This window comes from Sapajus apella, unplaced genomic scaffold, assembly GCF_009761245.1.
Source record: "Sapajus apella isolate SASKATOON/1434 unplaced genomic scaffold, GSC_monkey_1.0 scaffold100, whole genome shotgun sequence".
NCBI lineage: Eukaryota > Metazoa > Chordata > Mammalia > Primates > Cebidae > Sapajus > Sapajus apella.
The window spans coordinates 5,573,386-5,597,498 of record NW_022437040.1 but is presented as its reverse complement, the minus strand read 5'-3'; the positions used below and the strand labels follow the sequence as shown (position 1 = coordinate 5,597,498).

The 24,113-nt window shown below is 36.1% G+C and overlaps 1 protein-coding gene and 1 pseudogene across 13 annotated transcripts in view; one reads left to right on the top strand and one right to left on the bottom strand.

Annotated features, from left to right (window-relative positions):
* The window catches only part of LOC116536397, a 6,831-nt pseudogene extending 6,117 nt beyond the window's left edge, over positions 1-714 (bottom strand). The window contains exon 1 of the transcript XR_004262607.1: positions 656-714. The product of XR_004262607.1 is annotated as a ribosomal RNA small subunit methyltransferase NEP1 pseudogene (transcript). The remainder of the gene's footprint in view (positions 1-655) is intronic.
* Positions 1-24,113, top strand: part of TASOR2 (transcription activation suppressor family member 2) — an 82,086-nt gene that overhangs the window by 25,388 nt on the left and 32,585 nt on the right. For 6 of the 12 annotated variants that reach the window (XR_004262630.1, XM_032258204.1, XM_032258208.1 and 3 more), the window contains exons 3-14: positions 3,515-4,040; positions 5,247-5,319; positions 8,706-8,797; positions 11,041-11,178; positions 11,323-11,447; positions 11,534-11,553; positions 11,658-11,757; positions 14,384-14,484; positions 15,129-15,232; positions 17,408-17,480; positions 17,578-17,640; positions 21,271-21,990. Coding sequence is in view for 11 of the 12 variants with exons in the window: in XM_032258204.1 (XP_032114095.1) it covers positions 3,909-4,040; positions 5,247-5,319; positions 8,706-8,797; positions 11,041-11,178; positions 11,323-11,447; positions 11,534-11,553; positions 11,658-11,757; positions 14,384-14,484; positions 15,129-15,232; positions 17,408-17,480; positions 17,578-17,640; positions 21,271-21,990 (1,741 nt within the window). In the remaining variant the exon portion in view is untranslated. Of the gene's footprint in view, positions 1-3,514; positions 4,041-5,246; positions 5,320-8,705; positions 8,798-10,694; positions 11,179-11,322; positions 11,448-11,533; positions 11,554-11,657; positions 11,758-14,383; positions 14,485-15,128; positions 15,233-17,407; positions 17,481-17,577; positions 17,641-21,270; positions 21,991-24,113 lie in introns of those variants that run through there. The other 6 variants (XM_032258214.1, XM_032258212.1, XM_032258207.1 and 3 more) reach the window with 5 other exon arrangements.

The following is a 24,113-nucleotide window of genomic DNA, read 5'->3' as shown; positions in this document are numbered from 1 at the left end:
TCTCTCTCTCTCTCTGTGTGTGTGTGTGTGTGTGTGTGTGTGTGTGTGTGTGTGTGTTAGTATTTCTCAGGAATAGATTTCTAGAAATGAAATGGTTAATGAGTATATACATTTAAGATTTTATTTAGGTCCTACCAAATTGTTCTCTAAGAAATTACATTTATCTAAACCCAGATATCCTTTATTATCTTCAAAGTAAAAGTAATACATTTTAGGATTAAGTAACAGACTATTCCTTCAACAACTATCAAATGGCTTACTTAGACTAAATGAAGGATATAGGCATCTTGAGTATTAATGAAGGGTTGCAATCCTTCTATAGGAAGATGTAATCATGAAAATATTTGGAAGATGTACAAGTGGCTAGTTTTGTTAGAATTTCTGTGACACCTAAGATGTTGACATTAATTTATCTCATCATCTACTTTCAGACCAGATGTTTCTAAAATGGAAAGCAGGTATCTGTGATCTGGCATTAGAAGTTGCTTTGTAATTTTCTCATCTCTATTAAGAGTTAAAAAGAGAGACAAGTGTGTAAAACTAGTCTTGCTCAGTACCTCTAAGGGATTTTGAGAAGGGAAGAAAGTTATTGCAGTTACTTTGACTAGAAGCTAACTTGTATTAAGCTGGACTTAACATTTAAGACTAAACTCACAAGTAGAGGAATATGCCAAAAGCCAGATAACTACAGGAAAACTCAATTTTCAGGGCCATTGTGATTGAATTTAACCTTTCTCCACATGCTCTTTGTTGGTCACTTAAGCCCTAAGGGATATACACAATACTTTATAGGCAAGCACTTTTCAAGTACCTTCTTAGATTTTTAGGTTTCTTCATAGTACAGCCCCCTCTTCATTTTAATAGTCTGATCATCTCTTTTGTTTTGAGACAGTTTCACTCTTTTTGCCCAGGCTGGAGTGCAGTGCCAAGATCTCCGCTCACCGAAACCTCTGCCTCCTGGGTTTAAGTGATTTGCGATTTCCCTGCATCAACCTCCCGAGCAGCTGAGATAACAGGCACATGCCACCAACACCCAGCTAATTTTTATATTTTTAGTAGAGACAGGGTTTCACCATGTTGGCCAGAATGGTCTTGAACTCCTGACCTTGTGATCTGCGTGCCTCGGCCTCCCAATATGCTGGAATTACAGACATGAGCCACTGAGCCTGGCCAATAGTCTGATAATCCTTAATGTTTAAATAAAGCTTGAGCATTTCTCAGCAAAAATGAGACCATTCATTCATGAAGTATTTGTATTGATTGATGCACTAATTGGACTCTCAAATGAAAGTATATTTTGTAAAGAAGGGAGAGTGTCAAATTTCTAGATGAAATTCTCATCTATCTCCTCGTTTACTGACCAGGAAACTTGTGCTTTCTTGAGAGTGTAATTGATATCATTATTTGAAGCCATGAAAGATTTAAGATTAGCTATGATTTTCCAAGAACTTTGCTTTTGGCATACCTGTGCTATCCAGAAAATCACTGCTTTTATGTATATACTGCTATCTGGAGAATATTGGCCTAAAGGGGAAGCATTTTTAACCATAAATAAATAGTTCTGGAAATAAAAATATATAACCAAAAAAATAATTTACTACTTGTTCCTTCTCTGTTTTAAATCATTGGCTTTAGTTATAGTTTTATAGGGAGTAGTATTCCCCACACTGGTGTTAATGAAGTGTTCTCTGACCATGTATTTAGGACCTGTGTTAGTGTTTTTAATTGCATCATCGCTCCAGTTTCCCATTCATTATTGTGCATTATGATGCTCAAAAATGAGCATGTATATAACTTAAAATCTGTACCTACCTGTTGATTTAGAATTTAGAGAAGTTGATAATCATAGTCTTCATTTCCAAAGTTAGTTTTAGGAACATTTCTTTGAGTGTAAACAATATGTTTCTCAAATACTGGGCCTTGGTCTATACATAAATCAATTTTGAAAATTTCTTTTTTTTAGACATCAAATAAAGTTTCCAAAATTACTGTTTCTAAAGGATTCTTGATTTGTGTTTAGGTTATCAGTACAGACAATTTGTAAAATGAATTTGAAAATGCAAAGGTTTCCCAGTTTGTTTTGAGTAGTACAGCTAATAAAGCTTTAATTTCTACAATTATCATTGATATTTTGCTGTTTGAATCTATTAAGAATATCCCTATTTTTTACAGCACTAGTATGCTGATATTGAAGGAGAAAGTGAAACTGAGCAAAAGTAAAAGTAAAACTTAGAGTGAATACATAAATCACGTATATCAACTTCAGAATATTCTTAAACATTTCATTCTTCTATTTACAATCTTTGATTTTGATACTTGGAAGTTTATTAAAATTTTAAATACCTTGATAATTAAAATATTAGGGTAGTTGAGTCTTTAGCTTACTATAATGTTTGCTTTCATTTCTGAGATAGTCTAGTTTTTGTATATCTGTTACTTGTAAGTTAATTTTAATTGAGATTCTTTTTTCTCTTTAATTTTTGAACTTTAATACATTTATTTGGCAGTTTTGCTAAAAGCAGGAAGCCATATTACTATACTTCATAACATTTATACTATATGACCAGTGCTATATAAGTCATTCTCTTCTCATTATTTATAAATACTAGGTTTGTAAAACCCCCCAACCTCAATAAAGAGAATAGAAAGAATACAAATAGGAGAGTAAACAGTTAAATGGATAGATGCTATGAGTGTTTGTAGGTCATTAGGCTCAGTTCTTGCTGAAGTAGAGATTTGTAAAATCAAAAGGCACAAAAAGTCAGTCAGCATAATTACTGGATCCAGTCAGTGATTCTCAATTAGGAAACATGCCTCTCATGGGAAGGGCATATCACAGTCTCTGACAGCTATCTCACGTGGGTATGGTTTGGAAAAAGCACCTTCAAAAAAATGTAAATATAGCTCTGTTGTATAAAATGAAAAAACGTATATAATACAACCCATAGGAAGTAAAACTCAATAGATTCTTCTTGGCTGATGAGGAATCCCTAGAGATACAATAATTTCTATTGTGTTTGGTGAGTGGGCAATAGTGAGCCCCTTAAAAGGAACCTAGCTGACTTAGGTATTTAACAAGAAGATGGAAGGTTAAGTTTATAAAGCGTGGTGTAGATTTTTTAAAAAAACCAAAGAATAGAAGCATTAAAGGATGAAAAAGCTAAAGAATGAGGAATTGCTGTAAAAGTCTAAGCAATTGCTGACCACCACTTTGACACTACAGTTGCATCTGCTTTTGACCAACTATGTTTATAGTACACAGCTTTCAACCAAAAGGCATACAGGGTCTGGCAGGGCATATTTTAGCTCCTGTATTAAAAGTTCACCCTCAGTTGTAATTTATTTAGGTTATTTTTTTCACATCAGAGGTATTTTAAATTTTGTTAAGACAGTACAAATATTTCTTAGTTATATAGGAAAGGAATAGGTGACGTTTTGAGTGATAATTGTGTCCCCCTCAACTCCATCCTTTGGTATCTTAAATAGCTGCGTTATTTTTGTTTGTGTTTTACAGTTTTTCAGACAGTGTCCTTGAGTTCAGACTCTCTCTTCCAGAGGGCAGTTTCACTCCTTCATACTTCTTTCTTGGACTCTTCATCTGAGCATGGTTTTCAGTACAGTCAAGTGACTTTGGTGAAAAATGAGATTTTCTTAAATGAGGTGAGGTACTTGGTACACACTGTGATAGTTTGGTTTTAGTTTTAAGAGAGATAAACCCATCATTTTTGGTATATATGCCTAGCACTTCTTAGCTGTCCTTTTTCAGACGAAGTGGAAGATCCTTGGAAATAGTCACTTGGAATGTAATTATTTTAGGGAATAGAAAAATAATGCATTTACATTTGGTCTTATAGCAGGAGGAATTTAAATTATACATTTTTAAAACTTAATTTGCAAGACAAAATGGCATGTTTATAGCGTTTGGTTATTCTCTCTTTACACAGTACAAAACTTTTTACCAACAAAAAAAAGCAAGTAACTATACACAGGAAGAACTTCAAGATACTTACGGGTTTCTTCTGTTTGATACTGAAGAGCAGGTAAGGGAATTAGGTTGTAGAAAATTAATGGTATCATTAGTCTTAAATATGGTAGTGCTTCAGCTCTGTAAGAGTTGTAAGATTACCAATTCATCAATGTTTTTGATACTTAGTTTGGTGACATGTAAACAATAACAATAAGAGCCAATGATGGAGATTTGATTTCTATAACTTTTGATAGTTTCTTTTTAGTTTTATCTTAAAAACATTTGTAAGCTTAGGGTGAAATTTGGATTAATACAAGTTTCTTTAGTGTCAATAATGCCCTTAAATAGAGTGAATGGATATTTTTCCATTCTGGATCATCGTTTACATAGATATTTTGTTTCCTGTGAAGATTTTTCTGGTTTAAATTACATGATTTGGGAGATTAACCATGTAACTTAATAAACTTTGGCATTCTGGCTAACTGAAATTGTTGCATTTAATATTTGAAGACTGAAAATCTGTATTGTTACCTGTACCTAAATTATGGGAGAAAGAAACAACTGTGTATAGGGTATGTCGCCAGAGATATAAATGGCCTCCTAGATACATTTTAAACAATACCAGAGATCTAAAATAATTCAAAGTCAATGCTTCAATTAGGTTAATGGTTTATAAAGAAGGAGGGCAGATTTATATAGGGGTTAGTTAGCACTAACATAAAATAAGGACTATATAGTAATACTAGAAGAGTTTAATCCCTTTTTAACTTAATCATCTAAATTCAAATAAGATGTTCCAGATTCTTACTAAAAATGACATTTGGCAGTTAGACATTTTGAAATTTCATGGTTCTAAAGCTGTAGTTGGAAAATAAGTCTTCGAATGGACTTATCTGTTACCCTGCTTAATATGGTTTTGCTGACATTTTTGTTAATAGAAATGGTAAAATTCTATGAAAAATTTGGGCCATTAATTAAAATACAGATTGTTTTGCAGATTTCTTTGTGCCATAAATACCTACAGTGAGCAGATTATTTATTTTAAAGCCTATAGATTAGGCCAGCTGTAGCTGTGGCTTATGCCTTGTAATTCCAGCATTTTGGGAGGCTGAGGCGGGAGGATCGCTTGAGCCCAGGAGTTTGAGATCAGCCTGGGCAACATAGTGAGACCCTGTCTCTATTATATTATAAAGAATAAAATTTTTAAAAAACCTTGCAGATTATAGCATTATTTCATTGCCTTTTCAAAGACTGAATCAAAGTAATATCTTATTTAAAGGCAAAATTGGTATGTCAGCGTGGACTCCGTGTTGGCAGCAGTGCTGTTACCACTCTGGGTGATCCAGCCAGAGGTAAGTCTGTAAAGAAAAAATAATCTTGTTTTTTTTTTTTTTTTTTTTTTTTTTTTTTTTTTAAAAAAAACTTCTTTTACAAGATGAAGTGAGGTTTAGTTAGTTTTATAAGATACGTATATTAAAAGCCAGTTTCATTAATGTCAAACAGTTCATAATGTTTAGAGTTCGAACTTTAAATATAACTGAGATTTGAATCTAAAACTTAACAGTATTTTTCAGTGTCAAGAGATTGGTATTGTCTTGAGAATCTCTTCGAAAATACCACAGTGGCAGTAAGAATAGAGAATAGATAGAACTGACCAAACTTGGCACCTACGGAATGTGAGGGATAAGAGAGGAAGTAATCAAATATAAGCTTTTAAACTTACACTGTAGTGATAGTTATTAATAGAAAAGTGGTACAAAAGAAGAGAAGCAGATTGGTAGAGAAGCCGACGAGTTAAAAAGAAAAATGTAATTGTCAAGAGAATGAATTAGCACTAATTGTTTTTAAGATACAGTTTCTTCATCTGTAAAAGATTAAACTACTTTATAGATTGTTGTGAGGATTAAATAAGACTGTCAAGTGTTTAGCCCAGGTTTGCACCTAGTAAGTTCTCAGTAAATGGACAGTACTACTTTGAGTTGAATTTGAGAAATAGTGAGATTTTCATAAGTGTTTCTGAAAGATAGCCTGTAGGTCATAAAAATAGTTGGGAAAGGGATCACAACTAGATTTGAGGCTGAGGTTGTAGAAGTGGGGTGTGAATTGAAGCTAAGACATTGTTAGTGGGATGGCATGGAAAGAGGAGATGGCGAAAACAGAACTTTTGGGTCATTAATGGGACCAGGGAGGGTATGGGGAGGTACAGCAAGGATAGAATGAGGAAGTGTCAAGAGCAGTCATGTAGACCCAGGAAATAGAGTTTCACAGAGAGCAGAAAGATCTCACGAAGAGGGGTATTTAGCTCAGGTGCTACGTAGACCATACAAATCAGAACTGGGAAAGATTACTGGGCTTCATGACTATAGATTCTTACCTTTCATATTTTTAAACTGCTTTATTAAGATATAATTCGGTCATAGAATTCACCCATTTAAAGTGTACAATATTTTTTAGTGTACTCCCGTAGTTGGGTAACACTCAATTTTAGACCATTTTTGTAACCCCAAAAAGAAATCTCTTGGCCATTAGCAATGACTCCCCATTCTCTACCATCTCCACTCAAGGCAACCACCAGTCTACTTTCTGCTTTTATAGATTTGCCTATTCTGGACACTTCATATAAATGGAATCATATCATATACGGTCTTTTTTAAGTAACTTCTTTTAGCATGTTTTAAAGGTATATTGTAGCGTGAACCAGTAGTACTTCATTCCTTGTTATAATTGGATAATATAGTCCTGCAGCACTTAACGATGGGGATACATTCCAAGAAATGCATTATTAGGCACTTTTTTACTCAAGTGAGCATCACAGAGTGTACTTAGACACACCTAGATGGCATAGCTGGCTACACACCTAGGCTATATGGTATAGCCTGTTGCTCCTATGCTACAAACCTGTATAGCATGTTACTGTACTGAATATTTAAGGCAGTTATAAAACAATGGTACATGTTTCTGTATCAAAACAGAAAAAGTACAGTAAATATATGGTATTACAAACTTAAGGGACCACTGTCCTTTATGCAGTCTGTTGCTGATCAGAATGTTATGTGGTACATGTTTGTATTCTGTTATGTGGCCATACCACATTTTCTTTATCCATTCATCAATTCATGAACATATGGATTGTTTCTACTTTAGGGCTACTATGAATAATGGTCCTATGAACATGCATGTACAAGTTTTTGGGTGGACATAATGTTTTCATTTGTCTTTGATACATAATGAGGAGTGAAACCACTGGGTCATATGATAACTCTATAAAACAAACTTAAGATTTACATTCAACTCATCTTCTAAGGGACAGTAAAAGTGATAAATTCATAACCCCAGTAATACTGCATAAAACTTTTTTCTTCTCCCTTATTTTTTCACCCCACCTTCATTTAATTATGAAAAATTCAAACGTAGAAAAAGTAAAGAGCATAGTATAATATACCCATCACTTAAGTTTAACAGTTAATATGCGTTATTCACTGGGTGCAGTGGCTCACGCCTATAATCCTAGCTCTTTCGTAAGCCACGGTGGGTGGATCCCTTGAGGCCAGGAGTTCGAGACCAGCCTGGACAACGTGGCTAAACCTTGTCTCTACTAAAAGTACAAAAATTAGCCAGGCATGGTGGTGTGCACCTGTAATCCCAGCTACTCAGGTGGCCAAGACATGAGAATTGCTTGAACCTGGGAGGTAGAGGTTGCAGCAAACCCAGATCACGCCACTGCACTCCAGCCTAGGCGAGAGAATGACAGACTCTCTGTCTCTAATATACATATTTTTAGAGACAGAATGTGTGTGTGTATATATACACATACATACAGAATGTATATTATATATACACATACATACAGAATGTATATTATATATACACATACATACAGATATATATGTTATATATACATATACTATAGGTATATATGTGCTCTGTATGTATAGATACTGTATAGATAGAGGATATATACACACACTCTGTATATATACACATACAGAGTGTGTGTGTATATATATGTATATATGTACACACATACACATTGCATTATTCCCTTCATTTGTTTGAATTTTTTTTCTGGAGAATTGGAAAGTAAATTACAAATAACCACTGTAGCTTACATTTCAAAAAAAAAAAGGACATTTTTCTAAATTCCTTTAATCTTATGATTTCATTGCTGATGTTTGAGAAGCCGGCTTCAGTAGAGTAATGGAAGTAGAAACTGGATCGTTCCTGACAAATAGACATTCTTCAAAAACACATATGCTGGGGTTGATAATAAAATTAACACTGCTACTTATATGTATTTGATAGTTTTTGGCTTGACTAGAACTGGATAGTTTTGGGTATACTACTACTAACGCTTTCAATGAATAATAGTTTTTAAAGCTTACTGATCTTTTAAATCTTCATGAGCACCTGTGGTGTTTGTGTCTGTGACCCAGGCCCACCCTCCCCACCTGAGTGATTTATTCTTACCTCGAACCCAAGCTTCTTACCACAAAAATCATTGCTCTTGTCCACTCTGTCACAGTTTTCTCACTCAGTGTCTCTTACATTTCAAAAGAGATGTCTCACTTGAGGAATATCCCTGAAGCCTGTCCTTTCCTCCTCATTTTTCACTGCTGCTGCCTTGTTGGAATCCTCTCCGGTCTCAACTATCACAGTAGCTTTCTAATTGGTCTTTTTGCTTTTACTTTCCTCTCTGATGAGCAGTCTACTGCTTAATCTATATTTTATACTTTTACAGGTGTATACATTTCCAAATACTCCGACTATCTTCATCCAAGACCATGGTATCATGGGAAATCTGGTTATATTGTAATTTTTAATCTAATTAAGGTAAAGTCTAAATGTGCTGTTATGTGATTTCTTTTTAAAGTTGAAGGCTATCTGCCTTTAATATTCTCTGTAGATCTTAGCTGAACATAGTCCTCACTAAATTTAGCTATCCAAATTCAGGAAAAGCAAAACTATGTTTCCTTTTCTTTAAAAAGAAAACTTTTTTACTCATTTGCTAGATTGTAAATTTTTTTTTTTAACTTCAAAAATAGTGAAAAGGTATGCAGAGAAAATTCTTACTCTCACCCGTCAGAGCTACTTTCTAAACATGAAATAACAGAAAACAAGTAGCTGCTTATAAGGTGATGTGATTACACTTAAAAAAGATGAATTTAAAAAACAGCATTCATTGTCTAATTTAAATGGTCAATATAATCTTTATTTTCTTTCTCCATTGACATCCAGATGCATAGCTTCATGTGGCACCTAGAACTGATGATGTCACAAATCCTAACATGCCCTAAATGGTACTGTTTAAGTGAATCATGCAATTAGAATTTTCAGCCAAACAGAAGGGAAACTGATTTTTTTTATGTGATTGGGCTTCTGATGACATTTCTGTGGTCTCATTTTATTGTTTTTGTTTTAGCTTTCTTACTGTCTTAAATTCTTTGGTTATCAGCCTAGCACTAACTGACCTTTAATTTAAAAAAAAAAAAAAAAAAAAAAGAAAAAGAGTGTGAACTCTTAATATTGTAAAGTTTGTTCTAGTAAACTGGTGGGAGAGTAACATTGCTTTGAAGTACAATTACTGGTTTTCCTCCCTTAATCTTCTCTTGCTCTGTGATGAGTGCTGCAGAAAGTATGGCTACCAGTGCAGATAATAAGCATTTCGGTTTTTACTTAGATTAGATTATGCCTCAGCCTTGGTTTCTTGCCACTGGCTGGAGATTACTGTTTTAGCCTCTGTCCTCTCAATCTTCATTTTATTTCACAACATCGAACCACACCTAGAACCGTAAAATGTTTGATGAGGAGATGGTAGAGGTGATTGGTTACCTATAAGTACTATTTGTATTTTTTGGCTTAGTGGTGGTTTGGCCTTTGGTGGTTCCATAAATGAAGAGGCAGGACTTAACAACAAAACATTTTCGCTTTTGAACATTTTTTAAACATTTTCGCTTTTGAACACAGCGAAAATGGTAAGAAATAATGCATTGATTCTTTTAGTTTTTTTTTTCTTGAGTAAATGTTTCATCATAATATTTATGCTTATGTGCATATTTATTGGAGTACATATTGTATATGTTAATTTTTTCCTGTAGAGTTCTTAACCCCTAAAAGGAGTTTGTATATACTTATATGCTCATTCTTTTATAACTTAATAACATTATCTTGTGAACATTTTCTTATGACATTGTATTATTCAAAACAGCTTTTAAAATCATTGGCTATTTCATCATATGGTAAACTTAGCTAGCTTGCTTTTTTTTCTTTTTCTTCTTTTTTTTTTTTTTTTTTTTTTCTTTTTTGAGAGACACGTAATTCTTGATGGAGAGAAATCCGTAATGGAAAATACTGCTGGCTATTAAGTGACCAGGGCCAGCTGCCTGCTAAGAACTTCGCTACATATTTGCTCCTTGTTAACTTACTGAGCCCTGGCATAATAGAAGTATCTCAGTCTATAATTTATAACTCATCATACTTCAGATTGGAAACTCATCTTTTGAAATTTTAGACTTTGTCATCTTTTACATTACAGTCACCAAATAGCCGTTCAATGACCATAACATAAAAGATGGTGGGCCATATAGTTTTTCTTTTTTTTTTTTAATTTTTTTTTTTTTTTTTTTTTAAATAGAGATGGGGTTTCTCCATGTTGGTCTGGCTGGTCTTGAACTCCTGACCTCAGGTGATCCGCCCACCTCAGCTTCCCAAAGTGCTGGGATTACAGGCGTGAGCCACATCACTCGGACTTATACAGTTTTTCTTTTAAGGAAATGGCTGTCTTAAATTTGGAGTGATTCATATATTTCTTTGATAATGTGATAAAAATTATGGATATTTGTCTCAGATGCCCAAATGTCCAAAATTTTTAGATATATTTTTAAGGGTTCGTGGATAATTAAAATGATTTTTGGCCTTAAGATTATTGTTTTTCTAAGAAGTATAGTTCTTAATACAGTTATTGTTTGGGGGGGACTGGACGTCTCCATCCTTGTTAGACTACTTCTAAATGAATCCTAGAGTAAAGATTATTGCTATTTGAAGGCATCTGATTAGTTTTAATATTTTCATTCTAGGGAAAAGTCAAGTTTGTGTCCGAGAATTATACAACTAACTATACTAAGCCATCTTCTGGCTATGATTGCCATGTGGCTGAAAATACTAACAAGGTTTCTAACAAGACGAGTCATTTTCGTGCCTTTGAACTGAGTCAGGTATAGTCACCTGTGAACGAATAACACCCAAGATATATTTCTAAGTCTAAGTTTAAATTTCAGGGCTGGGTGGGGTTGAGAAAAACTTGGTACATATGCAATTCCATAGTGCTACCCTGATAATACTTGTTTTTCTTCTTTCAGTATTACTTTTACGAACTTTCAGGCAACACTGTCACTGAACGACCCAGACAGATCTGTCCTTACGTAATAGTAGCTTTCCGCTATATGGAACCTAAAACTATGGCACCACCAGCTCATAAAAGCATGTAAGTAATTTTATGCATGCTTTGTTTTACTGAATTTGTTTCTTTTGCTCTTATAAAAATGTTCTTTTTTTTTTTTTTCCTACTAGACTTGAAGACAGTGAAAATGGTAAGAAATAATTCATTGATTCTTTTAGGTGTTTTTTTTTTTTTTTCTTGAGTAAATATTTTATCATAAATAATCAGTTTTCTTTCTCACCTTCATTTCTTAAGTTCTCATGTCTCCATGGAAAGGGAAATTAATTGTTCAAGACCGTATGTTATGTGATATAGCTCTTCGGTCCACTTATGGTACAGCGATTCCAACACAGCTGTAAGTATTCAATGTTATGTCCTTTACTAATGCTTGTAGTACAAGTTTTGGGTCTGCCCCCCCCCCCGCCCCCCGCCATTTCAAGGTCTTCATGGGTGGCATTGGTGTAAAATACAGCAACTCTTCTTGATTTTAGATGAAGGTACCTTTGGGTAGATGTATAGCACACAGGGTATGACATAGGCAACCTAAATTCTAATTTATTAATGGGAAATGACCTTTTGGGATAAGTTAAACTATATGATACTGGAAATTTGACCTTCCCCAAGAAATAAGTCAGATTTGTCTGACAGCAAATATAGCAGATTATAGCCACTTAATCATATTATTTTTATTAACATTTGCAGTATCTGATTTTCTAATTTTACATGATTCTCTAAGAAAAATATTAAATAGAGTAGCTGGTACATGTATTTACATTAGAAGCAATTATCATAATGAATATTTTCTCCTTGGAAACTGTGAAGAACATCTTAAGAAATCTTTTTTGTTCAGCCTGTTCCTAGTTTGTACCCAAAACTATTAAGAAATAGTCATAGTTAATTGAAATAAAAGGTGAAAACTAATGTGTTGTAAGGATTCATTTTTCTTCCTTTCTTTATTTTTAAATAGAGAAATTCCTGGCAACTTTCATTTAACTTTTTTTTTTTCCATTGGCCTTTTTAAAGAAGAAATGGGAGTGTAATAACCCACAACATAAAAATTATGTGAATAAGTAAATAGGAGAGAAGGGAAACTTCTTCTTCCTCACTATTAGAAAATCACCATAATTGGTGATTTTTTTTTTTTTCCCCACTGCCCATCAGGTGGGGGAACTCCGTTCTGCAGACATATGACCAGTCACATCAAAGGGCCAGGGTCAGTATCAACCACTGCCATGACCTCACTTGTCCTCCCAATGTGAGGCAGGACTTATCCCCATTTTACAGAAATGGAAACTGAGGGACAGAGAGGCATTGAGGAGCCAAACACCATGCCTGGTAGACAACACCGTAATAATCAAACAGTATATGCTAAAATCCGTAGTTGAAAGGAATAATATTTGCATATCTTAGCAACATTTTCCCACTACTTGCTTATTAATCACAAAGGAAAAAATGCAGACTTACCAGTGGAGTAAACTGGCAGATACCATCTTAACTAAGTGGTTAATGATAGACTTATCCTGATTAAGCAGCATTCTGTAAAATTGTATTTTTCAAAATATCCAAGTCATTTAAGTAAAGAAAGACTAAAAACCGGTTCCAGATTAAACGAGACTAAAGAGATGTGATTACTGAATGCATTGTAGCATCTTGGATTGGAAATTGTTTTCTTTTTCTGTGAAGGAACTTAGTGAGACAGTTGGCAGCATTTTAATTTGATGTAGGTTAAGTCACAGTATCATAACGTTGTGAATGTGTTGATTTTGCATATTGCTTTGGGGTTATATAAGAAAATTTCCTAGGGGCCGGGTACAGTGGCTCGTGCTGGTAATCCTAGCACTTTAGGAAGCCACGGTGGGAGGATTGCTTGAGTCCAAGAGTTTGATACTAACTTGGGCAACATGGTGAAACCACATCTCTACTAAAAATACAAAAAAATTAGCTGGGTGTGGTGGCACATGTCTGTGATCCCAGTTATTGGTGAGGCTGAGGCAGGAGAACTGCATGAACCTGGGAGGTGGAGGTTGCAATGAGCTGAGATCACCCCATTACCCTCCAGCCTGGGCAACAGAAGGAAACCTTATCTCAAAAAAAAAAAAAAAAAAAAAAAGACAATTTCCTTTTTAAAGGAATCACACGGAGAGGTATGTCGTGTAAAAGGCATCAGGTTTGCATCCTACTCCCAAAAGGTTCAGAAAAAAATACCACATATGTATAGAGAGAATGACAAAGCAAACATGATACACTGTTAATATTTGGGAAATCTGGATGAAGGGTATTAAAAATTCTTTGTACTATTTTTGCAACTTCTGTATAAATTTGGAAGCATTTTAAAATGAGTTTTTAAAAAGGAAACAGAGGGCCAGGCCCAGTGGCTCACGCCTGTAATCCCAGCACTTTGGGAGGCCGAGGTGAGCAGATTGCCTGAAGTCAGGAGTTGGAGACCAGCCTGACCAATATGATGATACGCTGTCTCTACTAAAAATACAAAAATTAGCTGGGCATGGTGGCTCATGCCTATGATCCCAGCTACTTGGGAGGCTGAGGCAGGGTAATTGCTTGAACCTCGGAGGTTGCAGTGAGCTGAGATTGCACCACTGTACTCTAGCCTGGGTGACAGAGCCAGACTCTGTCTCAAAAAAAAAGGGAAAAAGTAGTCATGAAATAACTCTTAAATAGCATAATTTTTAAAAAATTCTTAACTCCTATATACATCAATTTTTGACACATCTGAATATTTTGTCTAACTGAAAACACGTATTCAGAAAATGTTAACGTATTTGCAGACCATGATTTATGGGTCATATATTTAAAAATCTGTACTACTTAAAAGTATATATGTTATTTAACCTGGAGTTTGTCAATTTAAGGTCTTTTTGTGGTTATGTTTTTGTTTACATTTATATTAGAAAACCAAAACTTAACGAAAGTTTAGATCCACTGTTTATTATTCTGCTTGATATTGTTGTGTTGTTTTTTAGACCACAGGAACTAGATTTTAAATATGTAATGAAAGTGTCTTCCTTGAAAAAAAGACTACCAGAGGCTGCCTTTAGAAAACAGAATTACTTGGAGCAAAAAGGTCTGTTGAAATGTAATAACACACTACTTACCCTGGGCTTTGTTCTGGTTATTTTCTGCTCTCTTCCAAACATTGACACAAACACACTTCTGTCTCATTATGTGATTCTTAAAAGGGTCTTTCGTGAGAAAGTTGTAGAGTTACTAATTTCTTGAGTTCTTTGGAGGCCAACTAGAAACTAAAAGGTAGTTTCATCTAAGATGACAAAGACTAGCTTTAACATAGAAATACTGATGCAATTAAGCAAACAGATATGAAAAGCATTTGGAAACGCTGTTCCTCTCGAGGAGAACAGAGATTTTGTTGGTTTTATTTATATATGTACTTTTAAACTCAAAGAAAAACCATGAGAAGGAAATTTCTTGGTCATTTAGGTTAAGTCATGGAACACTGATGTTTATTCATGTAGTATGTATTTGTCTTGTTAATCCTATAGCAGTGTCAGTATAAATAAGAGCATTGTTTTAAAATAATTATTTTGATAACTTTTTATGAAGGAATTTTGTAACTAAGAACATTAAATGATAAAGGTTTTTGAGTAGTATTTCTGTTCTTTCATTTATGCAGCATATAAAATGAATAAATTGACTATAAGTACATAATAGTATATTAAAAATGAGATGTTTTTCTGGTTTTGTTTACAGTCTGTTTCCAAGATTTGTGCTTCAATTTGTATGAGGTGGAACTCTCCAACAGACAAGGGGAAAATATAGATAAACTAACAGAATGTATTAAAAACAAGCAATTGGTAAGAATCACTAATTTAAAATATAATTATTAAGTTTTTCTTAAATTGATATGTAAGCATTAGTTGTGCCTCAATAAAATGATTTAAATTTGCCGAAAGGCGTTTCGTGTTTAATATTTATTTGTATATTATTAATGTAATACAGTATCTGTGGGGTATATCCAAGACCCCCAGTGGGTGCCTGAAACTATGGATAGTACTGAACCCTATGTATACTGTTTTTTTCTATACATACACACTTATGATAAAGCCTAATTTATAAATTAGGCACAGTAAGAGATTAACAATAATAAAATAGAATAGTTACAACAATATGCTATGATAAAAGTGATATGAGTGTAGTCTGTCCACCTCAAAATATTTTATTGTACCATACTTGAGTACTCCTTGTGATGATCGAGGTGGGTGGTGCAGGCATTATGAAGTACCACTATTGCCCTACTGGGTGGGTAGCATCTACAGCATGGACTGGACAGAGGAATGATTCACATACTGGGCAGGATGGGGCAAGAAGCAAGAATACAAAATACTCCCTAAAGTCTGGCATGGTGGATCACACCTATAATCCCATTACTTTGGGGAGACAAGGTGGGAGGATTGCTTGAGGCTAAGAGTTTGAAACCAGCCTGAGCCAACATAGCAAGACCTTGTCTCTACCAAAATTTAAAAAAAAAAAAAAAATTTTTTTTAACTAGCCAGGGATAATTGCCAGCACCTGTAGTCCTGACTACTCAAAAGGCCGAAGTGGGAGGATAGCTTGAGCCCGGGAGTTCAAGGATGCAGTGAGCTGTTACTGTTCCACTGTACTGCAGGCTGGGTAACAGAGTGATAGCCTGTCTTTTAAAAAAGAAAAAAATAGGCCAGGCGTGTTGGCTCACACCTGTAATCCCAGCACTTTGGGAGGCCAAGGTGGGCAGATCGTGAGGTCAGGAGATCGAGACTATCTGGCCAACGTGGTGAAACCCCCTCTTTGCTAAAGTACAAAAAATTAGCCGGGCCTGGTGGCACGCACCTTCAGTACTATCCACAGTTTCAGGCATCCACTGGGGACCTTGGAACATATACCCCACAGCTACTCGGGAGACAGGAATCTCTTGAACCTGGGAGGCGGAGATTGTAGTGCAGTGAGCCGAGAACACGCCACTGCACTCCAGCCTGGTGACAGAGTAAGACTCTGTCTCAAAAGAAAAAAGAAAGAAATAGACTCTTAAATTATAGTTCCCATGAGTCAAGGAGCTTGGGAGAGTATGGAGGAGACAAATAAGTAAACCATCACATGCCATAAAACGCATAGAGGCTCCCATAGAATCTTGTTGAAACTCAGCATAGTGATTCTTTTTGAGATATTAGTTTCATAACTTAATTGTAATGTAATAATTAGAAGTCTTATTTTGTATATTCATGTGATTAAATAATATATTGATTTATATGTATAGCCTTATCACCTATCAGTTTTGAATAAAATGTTTTGTTCTATAAAATGGTATGTTTTGTTTAGGTGTTTTTTTTTTTTTTTTTTCCTCTGAAAAATCATTGTATGAATATTGGATTTTATCTTTTATGTGTATATAGATTTTTGAAATGGTGAGCAGTGGAAAAGAAAAATTGTTAAATTCATGATTTAGAACAACAGGTTTTAGACAGCTGCTGCCTGGGGACAAAACTGCCCCAGTTACTGAAAACATTGACATTTCAAGACTTTTTCTTGAGCTCAAGAGAAGTCTTTTATTGGATGGTATCTTGCAGTCTTTCTAGTTTTGGGGTTTGGGGATAATGTTCATGTGAACATGAGCTTAATATACTACTTATATAGGTTTGATTCATCTTGAGTTTATAATGGTAACATATTGGCTGCTTAGGCAGTGGCATGAAATGTCAGCTGTCTCAGTAAAAAAAAAAAATAAGGCTCTTCTGATTGATCTGTCATGTTCTTGAGCACTATTCTAACACTAATCCTTCATGTTCTGGTTATTTTATATAGCCCCAACAGGACCAACATTATTTCAGCAAGTAACTTGCAGTTTCTGATACTGGGAACAGAATTCCCCTGATTCCCATAACATTTCCAGAATTTTTTCTTTTCTTGAGGTCAGAGTTCTTTAATGAGTATGGTAGAAGGAGGAGAGAGGGATTGCAGAATATTCTTTCATTTGAATTTTTTCTTTTATATTTAAGGCAATCATCAAATGCTTAGAAGATCGAGGGTTTTTCATTTTACTTACATCATCAGCCTTACTGTCAGAACCAGGTATAGACAACTGTTTTTGGAAAAAATATTTTTTATTATGTTTACTTTTGCTTTATAAGATCAACCTAACTTTTCTTCTGATTCTCATTCTGCATAGATTTTGGAGGCAAGCAGATGGGTCTGCATGGGTTACATTTATTCCATTCACCCCGGTCAGCAGGTGAGGATACAGTGATTTCCAGCTCACTCTGTCTGTTGTATATATTGAGTCGTCATCTGACTTGACTTCTCAGTAGCACATGACGTTGTTAACCATATTTTCCTCTTAAGTGACTCTCTTATCTTAACATGACTGGTTTACCCTTCTTGACCTCCCTTGTAGGTTTATGCTCACCTCTGAGCTTCAGTCCCATACCTCCACTTGTCTACTGATGTGGCCACTGAGATATCTCAAAGGTGCCTTAATTCAGCGTGTCTAAAACTGAATTTGTCATTGAATTTCACCATCTTCTCTCCAATAAATACGGCTCAGGGTCTTAATAGGTGCTGGAGTATTTATTAGTCTGTTTCATATCAAGCCCATACATTCTTAAGGTGATGTTGATCCACCCAAAGGACCAAAACGTGGCTCTTGGTTGCAAAAAATTATTACTCATACAATGCATAAACAGATACACAGTGTATATGTGGTATTAAAATTTTGGATGGCAATATGGGGGAAAACATGGGTCAAAAAGAGCTGGGGAGGAGGATGACTAAAAAGATTGAGAATCACTAATCTAGCTTATTCCTCCTATCGGTTTCACTATCACTTTCTTATTCCCTTCACTACTCTTTGCCCAACTTAAACCCCGGTGCTTATTTATTATCTATTTAGTTTAAATTTTTATTTGTGTAATTATTTGATACTTACCCTTGTATTCTACTATCCCTAGTGCCTAGCAATGCCAGGCACCTATAAAATAATAAATATTTGCTAAACAAATAAATGACAGTTGGTCAGTCATAGCAGCTCACACTTGTAATCCCAGCACTCTGGGAGGCTGAGGCAGGTGGATTTCTTGAGCCCTGGTGGTCTGAGACCAGCCTAGGCAACATGGCAAGACTCTGTTTCTACAAAAAAAAAGTAGAGAAAAATTAGCCTCGTGTGGTGGCTTGCACCTGTGGTCCCATCTACTTGGGAGGCTCAGGTGGGAGGATTACTTGAGCCCAGGATGCAGAGGTTACAGCGAGCCAAGATTGTGTCACTGCCCTCCAGCCTGGGCAACAGAGTGAGACCCTGTCTCAAAAAAAAGAAGTCACTTTATTTTATAATTACACTGTGAATGTTTAAACATAAAACTCGATATAGTATTCATAAGGCTATAATCAATATAAAAATGTTTTTAAGCTTTGTTTAAAAAATTCAATTACTGGCTGGGCTCAAACTTCCAGAGGCAGAGGCGGGCGGATCACAAGATCAGGAGATTGAGACCATCCTGGCCAACATGGTGAAACACCCCGTCTATTAAAATACAAAAAATTAACCAGAAGTGGTGTTGCATACCTGTAGTCCCAGCTACTCGGGAGGCTGAGGCAGGGGAATTGGTTGAACCCAGGAGGCAGAGATTGCAGTGAGCCGAGATCATGCCACTGCACTCTACCCTGGCGACAGAGTGAGACTCCGTCTCAAAACAAAAAAAATTCAGTTACTTAAAGCAGAAAGCTGAGCTTTCCTAGACATCACTTCTTTGGAATAAGCAAAACATTACCCATGCTAATAACATAATTGGCAGTAGCTGTTTGCAATTTTCAAGCATTTATCATATCAGGTTTTGTGGTGGAAGTAACTGATTTAGCAATCCGTAAGATAAGTATTCTTACAACCATTTCAAAGATGAAGAAACTGAGAGTTGAATTTGTTCCGGATCTAACAGCTAACTCCAGAGCTGGCTCCTGTAAGATTTCTGATTTCTTTTTTTTCTTTTTTTTTAAGTTGCAAATGATAAAGTTTCAGGTATTTCATTAAAAGATTTTAACAAAGCAAAAGTTTAAAATTCTCACATAAATATAATATGAACTTGCTAAGTGTCTGCCTATGTTTGTATGAGGCGAAGAAGAAAAAGATTGAGTAGCCGGGCTCAGTGGCTCATGCCTGTAATCCCAGCACTTTGGGAGGCCAAGGCTGGCAGATCACTTGAGGCCAGGAGTTTTTGCCAACATGGTGAAACCCCATCTCTACTAAAAATACAAAAGTAAGCTGGGTGTGGCGGCACGTGCCTATAATTCCAGCTGCTTGGGAGGCTGAGAGACAGAATTGCTTGAACCTGGGAGGTAGAGGTGGTAGTGAGGTGAGATCACACCACTGCACATAGCCTGGGTGACAAAGCAAGACTTTTACTCCAAAAAAAAAAAAAAAGGAAAAGACCAGAGTAATAACTTTATGGCAATTTGATTTATAAAAACTTTGGGCCCGGAATGGTGGCTCATGCCTGTAATCCTAGCACTCCAGCAGGCTGAGGCAGGCAGATCACTTGAGCCAGTTGTTCAAGACCAGCCTAAGCAACATGACAAATCCCATGTCTACAAAAAATACAAAACTTTTTATTTTAATACCTAGCCACATTTTCCTTTTTACTGTTATTTGTTCTTCTTTTCCTAATACCTGCAATAGTGCTAATGTATTTAACTAGAACTACGTCTTTCATTCTGAAGTTACTTTTCTTTAAAAAGCATGGTACAATTTTCATTTTCGTTTTTATTTACTAGGCCCTAAAGGCCTTTGTTACTTGTGGCTTTACATTATTGATAACTCTGAAATATTTTAGGATTTTATTACCCAATTCATAGAGACCAGACCTTTCTCTCTTTTTTTCTCTTTTACTGTTTTCTTTATTCATCTGCAAAAAAAAAAAAAAAATTAGCACTTCAAAGCATGGGCCAAGGAGAGGAGGTGAAACAGACTAGTTTATTACTTAATTTTTAGAAATTTTTATTTCATTTAATAGAAAAACTACAAAATTCACAATTATTCCAGTGAGATTTGGGCATTATTTAGGGCATCTACTTTTTTCAGTTCAGTTGATTTGCACTAACTTCTGAAAAGAATTTGAGGTGAGTTCAATAAGGTACAGCTGCAGTAAGATAAATTTTAAAACAAAATAAGAAAAAGTAAGAAAGCAAATCTCCCAACTCTAATGGCCAGTGCTATTGCTATGATGGACCAGTAGCCCCTGAGCTCCTTGTTAGGTGAGATGGAGCTGGAGGCAGGATATAATTTACTTGTTCTAACCTAGTGATTGTTACTTGTTCTAATGTAGTGATTGCATGTCAGATTTTTTTTTTTTCTTTGTGAAATGGAGTCTTGCTTTATTGCTAGGCTGGAGTGTAATGGTGTGATCTCAGCTCACTGCAATCTCCACCTCCTGGGTTCAAGCGATTCTCTTGCCTCAGCCTCCCGAGTAGCTGGGACTACAGGCGCGCACCACGATGCCCAGCTAATTTTTTGCATTTTTAGTAGAGATGAGATTTCACCATGTTGGCCAGGATTGTCTCGATCTCTTGACCTTGTGATCTGCCCACCTTGGCCTCCCAAAGTGCTGGGATTACAGGTGTGAGCTACCGGCCATTATTCTTTTACAGTTCAGTTCAGAGAGAGAGAGTATGTGTATGATTTCAAATATATGGAGATAATATTTGTTAAATGTACCTGTAAGTCTTCTATTAATTGTCATTTAGGTTGTCATTTGTAAGACTATAACATACTTAACCATCACTTATTTTTGAAATCTATAGCATTTTTTTCCTGAATGTTTTGTTTTTAAAAAATTCAGGTGTGTAATACATGTGTGTGTATATATATATATTTTAGGGGTGAAAGATTTGAAAGTTGAAGATGACGTCTCAGTGAAGGTGATACCTATTTTACCTGCCCTTAATTGTGCCCTGCTAGAAACAAAGAAATCACTTCCTGAAGAAAGAATCCATCCAAACACATTAGTAAAGCATCACTTTCAAGAACTGTACAAGGCGGACAGAAGCCCTTCATTGGCTGTTGCTCCTCAGGAGAGAATGAAAGACCCTATATTCTTGGGGAAATTGCCCAGTGGTTTTGACTTGATTCCTCCAGCTGAAAAGTGCCCTTTAGAGTCTTTAAGTGAGTTGCACTCTTATTTTGCAGACCCTAGTGCTTACATTTTGGAAGTGTCTACTGCTTTGGACTTGTTAGCAGAGCATCCTCAGTCACCTTCTGTTTCAGATGGAATTTGTGATGCTGGATTTTCTTTAGTAATGACTCCAGACCCTGAATTTCTTGACTCAGAGGCAGAAGTAAGAAAAGAAACTGAAACAAGAAAGAATTCTGAAGAAGTGTTGAAAGCAAAGAAGAGAGTTGTGGTTCCACTGAGTCCATCGTCAAATCTGAGAGTGCAGCCTAAAAGGAAGGCCAGCATGCCACATGTGGTGCAGAGTAAAAAGATGAACTTGTGCCGCCCCTTTCCCAAAAGAACTGCTCCCAGAGCAGACAACAGCTCGGACTCTCCAACAACGCTTAAGTTAGTTAAAGGACAGTTTCCTCAGAAAAGAAAAAGAGGTAAGCACTATTTATATGGGTTATTAGAATAGTTGTGGCCTGGCGCGGTGGCTCATGCCTGTAATCCCAGCACTTTGGGAGGCCAAGGCAGGCGGACCACCTGAGGTCAGGAGCTCGAGACCAGCCTGACAAACATGGTGAAACCCTGTATCTACTAAAAATACAAAATTAGCTGGGCATGGTGGCATGTACCTGTTGTTCCAGCCATTCTGGGTGGCTGAGGCACAAGAATTGCTCGAACCCAGGAGACTGAGATTGCGCCATTCCTCTCCAGCCTGGGCGACAAGAGCAAACCTCTGTCTCATAATAATAATAATAATAATAATAATAATAATAATAATAATAATAATGGTTGTTGTGTTCGATCCCTGTTACTTTCTTGGTCCCTGTGGACTGCAGTTTCACAGCATTAGTTAGAAGATTTAGAATCGTCATCATTTCTCTCCAGGTGATTTGTGTGCCTCCTAATGCCTAACAAGCACTGATTGAGATAGCAGCTGAAAACCAAGAAACAGGAAAGACTAAGATACCTCAAAAGCCTACCCACCACCAACATGTTATGTTCTACTTGTAAAACCACTCACATGTTTATATTTCATTCTAAGAAAGATGATTGTCTAGTTTCTGTGCCATCCTCTTCACAAGTGGAAGTAGAAGAGGATCTTCTAAAATCAGGCACATCAATACCAGCAAAAGGTGATAGCTGAGAGCCCGAACACTTTTAAAGAGGAGGGAAATGCCTGGGACCTCCAAAAGTAAAATAGTCTGGGGGCAGAGTTTCTATTCCTTTATGTGTATCACAGGTTTTTACGTGAGCACCTGAATTCTTCATGTGGTTTTGATGCTCCCTGAAAATTGAGAATTAGTCTTGAGCCACTTAGTGGGAAATGTATTTTAGTGAACATAGCACAGCAAACCATATGACTTTGGCTTAAAATCATCTCAAATTGTGTTTTGCTGTATTTTCTCTAAAAGAGTAAGGAAATATATGGGTGACCCCTTTAGAGAAGAAGGCAGCGTAATATGGCTGAGGGACCAATTTACTTGTACCTGTGTCATCTCTGGCTGCCCTCATGTTCTGTTGGCAGAACTGAGCAGCTGTGACTAAAGCCACGTGGCTTTCAAAGCTGAAAGTATGTACCGTATGGCCCCTCACGGAAAACGTTTGCCAACCCAATCTGTAATATTTTGAATTTGAAAATGTTGGTGCCCAAAGAAGAAACATCTAGGATATGGTAATCCCCAGGATTCTGAGTAATTCAGGGTTTACCCTATGGAGGTTTTTATTTGTTTGTTTGGGGTTTTCTGTGTTTGTTTAGAAACAGGGTCTCTCTCTCTCTCTCTCTCTCTCTTACCCAGGCTGGAATTGAGTGACATGATGATGTCTCACTACAGTCTCAAACTCGTAGGCTCAAGTGATCTTCCTGCCTCAGCCTCTGGAGTAGCTGGGACTACAGCAGCACCCCACTAATTAAAAAAAAAATTTTTGTAGAGTTGGGGTCTCACTATGTTTCCCAGGCTAGACTACTGGCCTCAATCGATGCTCCTGCCTCAGCCTCCCAAAGTGTTGGGATTACAGGCATGAGCGACTACACTCAGCCTTGGTTTTATTCTGTGACTTCACAAATAGTGGTTTCTGTCTTATTGAGGAATGAGGCGGGGATGTGTATATTTAGGATGATAAGTGGAAAGTTATGGTGATATAAAACAGTGCACCAAACTATACAACTATCTGTAGATTCCAGGCCAACCATACTGTTCTATGTGAACCAATTTAAGGTAGTGAATCAGTTATCTGTAATTCAACATACATTGTTACTGTTTCTCAAATGTTTTTAATTATATCCACTGTAAGAAATATGTTTGATATTATATTCCAGTACCTACAAATTCATACATGACTGAAACAAAAATTTCAAAAGAAAAGATTATGTGTAAATACAGTCTGATACCTTCTATTCTGTTTCATTTAAGAAAGAATTCTGGGCCGGGTGTGGTGGCTTATGCCTGTAATCCCAACACTGTGGGAGGCTGAAGCAGGTGGATTACTTGAGGGCAGGAGTTCAAGACCAGTCTGGCCAACATGGCGAAACCCCATCTCTACTAAAAGTACAAAAATTAGC